A 10830-nucleotide genomic window follows, 5' to 3' on the forward strand; every position below is an offset into this window, starting at 1 on the left:
AAAATTAAAAATAGAAATACCATATGATCCAGTAATTCCACTTCTGGATATTAAAGAAAATAAAAACTCTAGTTCAAAAAGATATAGGCACCCCCTATGTGTATTGCAGCATTATTTATAGCAGTCAAGACTGTAAACAACCCAAGTATCTATTCATAAATGAACGGATAAAGAAGATATGGCATGTATACACAATGGAATTACTCAACTACAGAAGAGTGAACCCTTGCCAGTTGTGACGACATGGGTGGACCTACAGGGTACTGTGCTAAGTGAAATAAGTCATACAGAGAAAGACTAATACCATATGATTTCACTTATATCTAAAAAGCAGAGCAAATAAACAAATAACAACAGCGACACAGAAACAGACTCATAAATACAGAGAATAAACTGGTGGTTGCCAGACGGGATGGTGGTCGAAGAGATGGGTAAAACAGGGGAAGGGGATTAAGAGGTACCAATTTCCAGTTATAAAATAAATAAGTCACAGGACTGAAAAGTACAGCAAAGGGGAAATAATAATATTGAATAAATTTGTATGGTGACACATGGTGGACAACACTTATCGTGGTGGGAATCTCATAATGTATAGAATTGTCCAATACTATATGTTGTACACCTGAGACTAATATAATATTGTATGTCAACTATTCTCAATTAAAAAAACTGAATATTTGTAGTAAGGTTGTCTGATGCACAAGGCAGCTGAAACAACCTGGTTGATGTCCCCTTTTAGGAGACAGCAAAAGACCTAACAGACCTTGCCTAATGGGCTTAGCTGGATATATTTACAAATAAGTTTAGAAGTGCATCTTGTTATTTATGTATTCAGAAGGCATTTCCATTTTTATTTCCAACAAAACTAAAAGTGGGAGAATAAACAGGTAAAAGTTAAGTTGATCAATTTGGAAACCCAAGGAAAGCTTATGATAGTCTCCTCCTGTCAGGGCGTCACCAGCGAACCCTGTTTATACACCTCTAAGGCACGCTGCGTTCTCACCAGCAAACATGAGGGACTAACCACAAGGAGGAAGTCCGGATGAGACACTGGTGGAAGACTCCCAGCGTGTTCGATAACCAGGCACCACTGGACACCCTCTATAGCTTTCCGTTCGGCAAGGAAACCCAGCACTGGCGCATTTCCAGAGCTTCCTGCCTCGGGTTGATCAATGTGTTCCCTCCCTGGAAAAACTCAATTTAACTTGTCATGTCACTGCTCAGAAAGAGAAAATGGACATGGTTTTACGGGAAGATTTTCTAACTACTAATTCTATTCCGTTATTGGGGACAGGAGTAGTCTGGTCTTCTACTTCTTCTTGAATCAGTTGGAGAAATATTTTTCTAGCAGGATGTCCATCTCATCCAAGTTCCCAAATAAATAACAAATGTCATTTGCAAATGATGCTCCTTACATTAGAAAGTAAAAATTAAACATTTATGGTGTAAATTCCCTTCTAAGTGCCCCTCTAAGGGCATTCCAAGTCTTGATTTTTTAAAATCTATTGTTGCATTTTTTTTTTAAAGATTTTATTTATTTATTCATGAGAGACAGAGAGAGAGAGAGGCAGAGGGAGAAGTAGGCTCCCAAGGAGCAGGGAGCCCGATGTGGGACTCGATCCCAGGACCCTGGGATCATGACCTGAGCCGAAGGCAGACGCTTAACCATCTGAGCCACCCAGGTGCCCCAAAATCTATTGTTGCATTTTAAATGTTTTCTCACTTCCATTATTTTCTTCTTTGGCCCATAGATTATTTAAAAGTACATTTATAAGTTTCCAAACATAGGGGTCTTTTTGGTTTATTAATTTCTAGCTTTTAATTATAACACAGACAACTGCCTGTATGACATGAATCCTTTGAAATTTGAGGAAAGGTGCTTTTAAGGCCTAATATGTGGTCAACTTAATCTATATATGTTTGAAAAGAATGTGTATTTGCCAATGTTCTATTGGTCTACTAGGATCAAGCCTGCTAACTGTGAGTTGTTCAAATCTACTGATTTTTAAGTATGTTTTTTCACTTAATGAGAGAATCTATTAACCATTCCTACTACAATGAAGAGTTTGTCAGTTTCTCCTCAGAATTCTGAGTTTTCTCTCAAAAAGACTCAAAAAGACTGCCACTGGGCACACCTGGGCAGCTCCAACGGTTAAGTGTCTGACTCCTGATTTCAGCTCAGGCCGTGATCTCAGGGTCCTGGGATCCGCTCAGCAAGGAGTCTGCTGGAGGATTCTAACCCTTTCCCTCTGCCCCTCCCCCCAATCACACGCGCACTTTCTCTTTCTAAAATAAATCTTTAAACAAAAAAAAAGAAGAGGGGTGCCTGTTTGGCTCAGTCAGTAGATCTTGCGACTGTCAATCTCGGGGTCATGAGTTCGAGCCCCATGTTGGGTGTAGAGATTACTTAAAAAAAGTATAAGAATCACAAGACAAAAATGGACAAAAGGTACTAACAGGCAATTTAAAAATATGGATAGCAGGACACCTGGGTGGCTCAGTCGTTAAGCATCTGCCTTCGGCTCAGGTCATGATCCCAGGGATTGAGCCCAGCATCAGGCTCCCTGCTCGGTGGGAAGCCTGCTTCTCTGTCTCCCACTCCCTCTGCTTGTGTTCCCTCTCTCGCTGTGTCTCTCTCTGTCAAATAAATAAATAAAATCTTTAAAAAATAAATTAAAATGAATTTTTAGAAAAGATTTTTATTTGAGAGAGAGAGAGACAGAGAGAGCACAAGCAGGGGGAAAGGCAGAGGGAGAGGGAAAAGCAGACTCCGCTGAGCTGGGAGCCCAACGCAGGGCTCGATCCCAGGACCTGGAGATCATGACCTGAGCCGAAGGCAGACGCTTAACCATCTGAGCCACCCTGGCACCCCAAATTTGTACAGACTTTTTTTTTTTAAGATTTTATTTACTTATTTGACAGGGAGGGACACAGCAAGAGCAGGAACACAAGCAGGGGGAGTGGGAGAGAGAGAAGCAGGCTTCCCGCGGAGCCCAGAGCCTGATGTGGGGCTCGATCCCAGGACCCTGGATTCATGACCTGAGCCGAAGGCAGATGCTTAACCACTGAGCCACCCAGGCGCCCCTTGTACAGACTTTTCTAAAGGATATTTTGATAGTATGTGTCAACTGTTTGCTTTTTATATGAACCGGCATTTCTACTTCCAGAAATTATCCTAATCAGATAACCAGATATATGTACAAGGGTACTCCTATAAAAATGTTAATCTGTAAATAAAATTGGGACTACCCTAACTGGCCCTTAATAGGGGCTTCGTTATCAAAGCATGTCCATACAACAGAAAGCTGTATACATTAGGGTCAGATTTACCTTCATTAGTAGATGTGAGAAGTTATTCAAAACACAATAAATGAAAAACGTTGGAAAACAAACATAAGGCCAATTATGTTTTACATAAAATGCTGTGTATATGAGATACACTTACCTAGCTGTGTGACCTTGGGAAAACTGCTTAACCTCTCTCTATGCTTTGGTTTTCTCTTTTAGAAGAGGTTCATGGCAGTTGTCTTGTAAGACTATTCTAAGGATATCCTATAGACTGTGCTTAGAACAGAACCTAGAACATAGCCATCATGGCTACTAGCTACTATCATCTGAACTAGACATAAATGCCTGAGAATATATACACACAATGTTATCCAGGGTTTGTGCTCTCAGATGGGGTTTCAGGTGAATTTCAATGTCCTTTTTCATACTTCGTATTTTCCTATATTGCCATTAATCTAAAATTCTTTTTTTTTTTTTAAGATTTTTTTAAAAAGTAATCTCTACACCCAACGTGGGGCTTGAACTCACAACCCCGAGATCAGGAGTCGCAAGCTCCACCAACTGAGCCAGCCAGGAGCCCCAATCTAAAATTCTTTTAAAGGCAGCTTCTGGGTCCCAGAATTCCCTGACAATGTTTCTTTTGACAATACTAGTTTTCCCACTGGCCACGGCATGTGATCATTCGTAGGTACCCATGTCCCCTTGCATCTTGCAACAGAAATCCCGGTCCTCTGCTCCGTCGGGTACAGGTGACACCCTGGCCTGGCCTCCCTACCACCGCCCCTTCGTACCTTGTCCCTGCTACCCACAAGCCAGCAGAAGCCTTGGTTAAGCCCAGGCAGGACTGAAGGAAACATGACTAACTATCAACGGGCCTCTCCACCTTATCTAGTTCTTACCTTCTTCATCAATCCAGTCCAGCCACTTTCTTCACCTTTCCCTGAATAGTTGGTTCATCTCCACTTTGGGGTCTTACTCCCATTCTTACTCAGGCCTAGAGCACTCTCTACCCTTTCCTCAAAGGCTCTTCAAAACCTAGCCCATCTCTTAAACCTCCACCTCCTCCATAAAGTCGATCAGTAAGTACAGAAACCTCCAGAGGCTCAAAGAATATCAGGCAGTACACGGAGGAAAGGGTGGCGGATCCTCTCCTTCTGGTGTAAAGTGCCCGAGAGCAAATGCTTTTGGCCTGTGGGTCATGCGGTCTCTTGCAGTTATTCGGCTCTGCCGTGTAACACAAAGGCAGCCCCAGACAACATGAAAACGAACGAGCGCAGCTCTGTTCAAATAAAACTTTATTTACAGACACTGCATTTGATTTTCATGTAATTTCCACAAGTCAAGAAATGAATCTTTTTTTTTTACAACCATTTATGAATATAAAAATCAGGCATCCGCTGCATTTGGCCCTTGGGTGATAGTTTGCTGGGCTCTGTTCTATCTGGTTCAACAGCCTCACTTTTAATGGCTCAGTTGGTTAAGCGTCCGACTCTTTGTTTCAGCTCAGATCATGATCTCATGGGTTGTGGGACTGAGCCCCATGTCTGGCTCCACGCTCAGCAGGGAGCCGGCTTGAGATTCTCTCTCCCTCTCCGTCTGCCCCTCCTCCCACTCACTTGCTCTCTCGCTCTCTCTCAAATAAATCAATCTTAAAAAAAAAAAGTGTGTCCAGGCATTTTATAAAGATGATTAATTGTAGGTTTGCTTAATTAAACTGTTTAAATCATAATTAAAGGTGTGTTATAAATTCTTAATAGGCTTTCTTTCATGTTAAAGTTTGAAGCAACCAGATTTTTATCCCTCGTTCCCCAAATCAACAAAGACACCTGAAATAAAATCAAAATTAACTTGCTTCATTGTCATCCCCTTCACTCCTTAGAGATTAGAATGATTTTCCTTTCCATCATAATTAAACTCTCATGAATTATTTTAGCAAGATGAAAATCTTCAGAACCCTAGCAGGCTGGGAAGTATTTTTTGGTGTTAAAAAAAGGGGGGGGAAAAAAAAAGATACTAGTACCCAAACACCAGCTTAAAAAGAAAGTCAAAGCTCTGAACACCCAACTTTTTAAAGGTCTGTGTTCCTCCCGCAATAGCAGGGAATACCTACTCCGATGACGTCAGTGTTGTAAAGCCCATTTGTAACAGTGAGACATCCCCAAACAAAGGATTTGGATCATAAGACAGAAATTATTTCAGTTTTATTTTTTAAGATCTTCCTATTCTTTCTGAACTAAACCAGGATTACATATTTGAGACCCAACAAAAATGTGCCCGAGTACTACGGATAGCAATTTTTTTTTTAAATTACTCTTTTTTTTTTCTTCTTTCTTTAAACCCCAGAGTTCGCATGTGATCTTTGCAGATCATCCCCTACCAGACTAAATGTATAATGTGCTTATGGAGCCAGAAGAATGTTACTGCAGAAACAAGTGAAGAATTCGGGTGAGCTTACAGAGGAAGGAGAGATAAGAAGTAAATACAAGGACAAAGCTCCAGTCCTGAGATCACAATATTGGAGGGAAATTGATGACAAAAGGTGAATGAAAACATTTATTCTGCAGAACCAAAAACCCTTCCAGTCTCACATTTCCAATACACATATCAAAAAACTAGCATGAGGAATTCATTTGACCCGGTTACTGAAATTCTTTATGAAGCACTAAACAACACTTAACCCCAAAAGATAAAACCTGATTTTTTACATAATGTGTCAATTTTCACATTCCAGTCACTACAGTCTAAGCAGCAGAAAGTTGACCGCATGGCACAAAAAGAAAAACCAAGGTTCAGTGTGTTCCAGTGTCCTCTGAAAAAAATGATCTCATTGCAAGGATGACAACAGAAGAGGGAGTGACCAGTATTTTCATAGGTCTGTCCTACTGAAGGTCCCCAACCTGCCAGTACCCACCAATTTAGTTTTATAAATCTTTCCCACTCTTTTCTACATTGTGTAAGGGAAAGGAATGAGTTGAAAAGGGATGTCATGTCCAACCTCCCGCCTAAGACTCACTGCTGAGGCCAGCTTTTTGTCCCCAAGTTCTCCAACCCCCGTGAGGCACTATTTCACAGCCGTCTTCTTAGCCCCACAAAATGGCTCCCTTTGTGCCACTTGCCCAGGACCCCAAGGCTGGCCGCACACGACAGCCGGTCTTGATCAGTGAAGAATAGATGCCCAGAAAAAGTGGACCTAAGCTTCCTACAAGCCTTGAGCAGGATCTCAGAAATGCCTGTATCCACCTTAAAAGAACAGTGTGCAATTAGCCGAGACAATGTGGACACCTTCCACCGGTTACAAACCCTTCCACCAAGTCAGGCAAGGGCTTGGAAAAGGGTTCCGGTCCAAACACCCAGTGCCCTCTTCCCCAAATGCAGTAGCCAGACTGGCCAGAAAGGCCCCGGCTTCCCAGGTGGAGATAGTACGGAAGAGACAATGGATGTCTCCGGCCCCGCCCAAGAACAGGAACCCTCCTCCAGCTCGGGAACCCGGGCCAGCGAAGAACTCGTTTGGCAAACGTCAAAGGGGGAAGGGGAAGAGGTGGGAAGCAAAGACCAAGGTCCGAAGGTTTGAGCGCAGAAAACCCACTCGGACTGGCTCACCCCCCCTTTCGTGTTCGGGGGTGGGCGCGGGAGGGGAAGGAGCAGGGGTCTTTCCTTTGTTAGCAAAGGGGAAGCACTTCGCAGAGGGCTGACGGCTGCGTCCTGACGGGCGTGGGGGTCGCGATGACCAGCCCCGACCGACCACAAATAACACCTGCCGGGCGGGCCCCAGTGGGTAGGAGCCCGCAAGACTCGATCGCTGCGGCCGCAAGAGGTGATTGCCGCGCCGGGCGCGGGGCCGCCACCTGCCCCGGGCCAGAGGCAGAAGCGCGTGGCCGGGGGTGGGACAATGGGGCCTGACCAGGGCGCCCCGGGGGCTGCCCGGGCACCTGGGGGCCAAGACCACCGCCCTGCGGCCGGGCCAGCCGCGCCGCAAAGGGAAGGAAGCGAACCCTCTCCGCATGGCCCGACTACCGAAAGCCCGCCGCACTGCGAGGGCGAGCGGCCCCGGCCCTCCCCGGCCGACCCCTCGTTCCGGGGGAGGAATGAATGGGAGAGGAGCGGGAATCGGGCGGGGCCGGCGCGCGGGCTTGCGGGACCGCACAAAGACGGAGCCGACGGCCGAGCCCCGCCGCCTGGCCGGGCACGAGCGCGGCGCCCCGGGCACGTTACCGCCAACGACCGGCCGCCCGGCCCCCGTGGCCCCGCCGGACAGCGGCCCTCCCGCCCCCACCCTCCCGAGCTCCGCGCGGGGCGGGTGCGGCCCCGCAGCCTCACCGGGAGCTATTCCTGCTGTTGGGATCGACTCCCTTGAAGGTGGTGGTGGTGGTCATGGTGCCGAAGAGCGAGGTAGGCTGGAGCGGGAGCAGAGCGCTGAAAGGGTCAGGTCCGAGGGGCGCAGAAGTGCTCCCCACCCGACCACCAGCGACCGCTGCAGGAGCCTCCGCCACCGCCTGCTTCACCGGCCGCAGCCTTTATAAAGCTCGAAAAACACCCGCCCCCACCCTGCCGGTATTGGCCAATTCAAATAGCTTTTTTGTTCCTATTGGCTCCCTGGAGTGCCAAGCATCGTGCGGGCACCTTGATGGGCTGCGGTGGCCCCAGCTCAGCCTAAACCCGCCCCCTTCCTGGTCAGGGTAGGTCTTTGGAAGTTCCCCCTCCCCCACCCCCAAATCTCGGTGATGATTGGACAAAGGACAAACCGGCCCCGCACTGGGCACAAGTTGTGCTCGCTGTCACTTAAGGAAGTTACCTGACCGAGGGAAAAGCTCGCCCTGGGCGAGTTGGAACCCACAAGCCGAGGACAGATTTGTCTTTACCATTCACTTACCATTGCCTTACTCATGGAGAGATATAGTAAGGCATGCTCCTCAAGGGATGAAAATTACTTCCACAAATTGACATTCATTGAATACCTACTGTGTGTCCCATTTGGAAACATGACCGTCTCGAAACAGCAGCACTATGAGTCAGCAACAGAAAGCAAGCCAAGATGATCCCTTTTAAAACGAGTCGAAATTCTTCACATTTTAATGTTATTATTTAGCTGTCATGGGTGGTGCATGTACTAGACCAAAATTACAGTCGTTCCGATTTGAGGGCCTGTTCTAAGGCTGGTTAATGCTCGGTGGTGGGGAACAGTCACATCCCTTGCTAGCAAGACTGTGGAGCAGCCCTGGCCTCTGCAGCTGTTTATAACCCTTAAGTCATGACTCTTCCACCTGTCTGGGTAAATCTATCCCTGCAACAAATGCAGACAACACTTGGAGGGCTCAAGAATGGCTGTTTACAAGATCCTAATAGGAAAGTCTTGAGCAAACAAGGATGGAGGCCTTCCCATGTCGTGCATGTTTCCTCAAGGCAGACCTTTTTCAACATTTCCATAAAAATTAATCAACATTCCTCCTCTTTCCTGGCAGTTGGAAGCTTGTATCCTTGGTTAACCACTCTCCTGGGTTTTCATGAAAAGCCAGAGAGAAGTTCTCTTCTAGAAGGCATGGATGATGTCTTTATGTGCTGACCACTTGTTTGGATTAAAATCTTCCCATTCTTACAGGCTGGGCCTAAATTTCCAAAACTTTTATTTTTAATCATTTTTTTTTTTAAGATTTTATTTATTTATTTGACAGAGAGACAAACTTTTTTTTAAGATTTTATTTATTTTTAATCATTTATTTTTTTTTAAGATTTTATTTATTTATTTGACAGAGAGAGACACAGCGAGAGAGGGAACACAAGCAGGGGGAGTGGGAGAGGGAGAAGCAGGCTTCCCGCGGAGCAGGGAGCCCGATGCGGGGCTCGATCCCAGGAACCTGGGATCGTGACCTGAGCTGAAGGCAGACGCCCAACGACTAAGCCACCCAGGCGCCCCTATCACAAACGTTTTAATAATCTGGGGGCACCTGGGTGGTTCAGTCGGTTAAGCGTCTGCCTTCAGCTCGGGTCATGATCCCAGCTCCTGGGATTGAGCCCCGCGTCTGGCTCCCTGCTCCGCGGGAAGCCTGCTTCTCCCTCTCCCTCTGCCTGTCACTCCCCCTGCTGTGCACGCGCTCTCTCTCTGTCAAATAAATTAAAAAAAATTTTTTTTTAATAATCTGAAATTGTCTTTTATGTGTTAAATGAGGGGTTTGGACAAATCTCCCGGTGGGTCCCTAAGTAGGCTCCACACCCAACATGGGGCTTGAACTTACAACCCTGAGATCAAGAGTCCCTTGCTCTATGGACTGAGCCAACCAGGCACCCCAAGGTGGGTCCCTTTTGGCCTAAATTTTTGAGTTCATACTTGACTTGCCCGATTTCCTCCCTCCCCTGTATTATAAAAGACAGGTTGGTATGGCAATACAGCACTAAACTGGAAATCGAAAAGCCTAGGTTCTGGTTCTGCTCCCATAAAAAACACTTCTCCCATGAAAGACACGTTTGGGTCATTTATGCTTTTTTTTTTTTTTTTCCATTTATGCTCTTGAGCCCAGTTTCCTTATCTGTAAATGGGGTTAACAACACCTATTTTAAATTGTTGAAATGAGATAATTTTAAGAATGTTGTACTTGGTAGGGGCGCCTGGGTGGCTCAGTCAGTACAGCATGTGACCCTTGATCTCAGGGTTGAGTTCCAGCCCCACACTGGGTGTGATTACTTAAAAAAATAAAATCTTAAGGAAAAAAAAAAAAGTTGTACTTGGTAAACTAAAGCTTCCTATTAGAGCTGCCCCATCCTGGCTGCACATCAGAATAAGCTCTGAGCTTATAAGGAATACAAATGAATGCCAGCCCTATCTGAGATATACTGAATTGGAATTTCGGTTCAGGGGGCAGGGCGGGTAGAGTCTAACCAGGGATATCTTTAAGAAGCTAAACAGATCACAAGTGGCTTGGGCTGAGAACCTTTGCTTTAAAGGTAAAGGATCAGTCCCAGGGAACCCTTTTAATCTAATGATTTGTAAAGAAGAATAAATTATGTAAAACAGATACCTGATTAAAGCCATTTTAGGCAGGCCTGTTTCCGAGCATTGTATTTTAATGTAAAATTGCCAGGGGTATCTGGCCGACTCAGTCGGTATGGCAAGTGATTCTGGATCTCAGGGTCATGAGTTCAAGCCCCACACAGAGCTTACTTAAAAATAAAATAGGGGTGCCTGGGTGGCTCAGTCGCTTGGGCGTCTGCCTTTGCGGCTCAGGTCATGATCCCAGGGTCCTGGGATGGAAGCCCTACATCGGGCTCCCTGCTCAGTGGGGAGTCTCCTCTGCCCCTCCCCCCAACTCATGCTCACTCGCTCTTTCTCAAATAAAATCTTTTAAAAAATTGAATAAAAAAGACGGGGCGCCTGGGTGGCTCAGATGGTTAAGCGTCTGCCTTCGGCTCAGGTCATGATCCCAGGGTCCTGGGATTGAGTCCCGCATCGGGCTCCCTGCTAGGCGGGGAGCCTGCTTCTCCCTCTGCCTCTGCCTCTCTCTCTCTCTCTCTCTCTCTCTCTCTGACTCTCATGAATAAATAAATAAAACA

The 10830-nt window shown here is 46.0% G+C and overlaps 1 protein-coding gene and 1 long non-coding RNA gene across 2 annotated transcripts in view; one reads left to right on the forward strand and one right to left on the reverse strand.

Moving 5' to 3' along the window:
- The window catches only part of LOC116647883, a 19900-nt gene extending 12885 nt beyond the window's left edge, over positions 1–7015 (forward strand). The window contains exon 3 of the long non-coding RNA XR_004302412.1: positions 5632–7015. This is a non-coding gene — a long non-coding RNA (uncharacterized LOC116647883). The remainder of the gene's footprint in view (positions 1–5631) is intronic.
- The window catches only part of JPT1 (Jupiter microtubule associated homolog 1), an 18281-nt gene extending 10480 nt beyond the window's left edge, over positions 1–7801 (reverse strand). The window contains exon 1 of the mRNA XM_032429486.1: positions 7606–7801. Coding sequence (XP_032285377.1) covers positions 7606–7661 — 56 coding nt within the window. The 5' untranslated portion in view covers positions 7662–7801. The remainder of the gene's footprint in view (positions 1–7605) is intronic.
- Between the last annotated feature and the right edge of the window lie 3029 nt (positions 7802–10830).

Source organism: Phoca vitulina, unplaced genomic scaffold, assembly GCF_004348235.1.
Source record: "Phoca vitulina isolate PV1807 unplaced genomic scaffold, GSC_HSeal_1.0 scaffold41, whole genome shotgun sequence".
In the NCBI taxonomy this organism is placed as follows: Eukaryota; Metazoa; Chordata; class Mammalia; order Carnivora; family Phocidae; genus Phoca; species Phoca vitulina.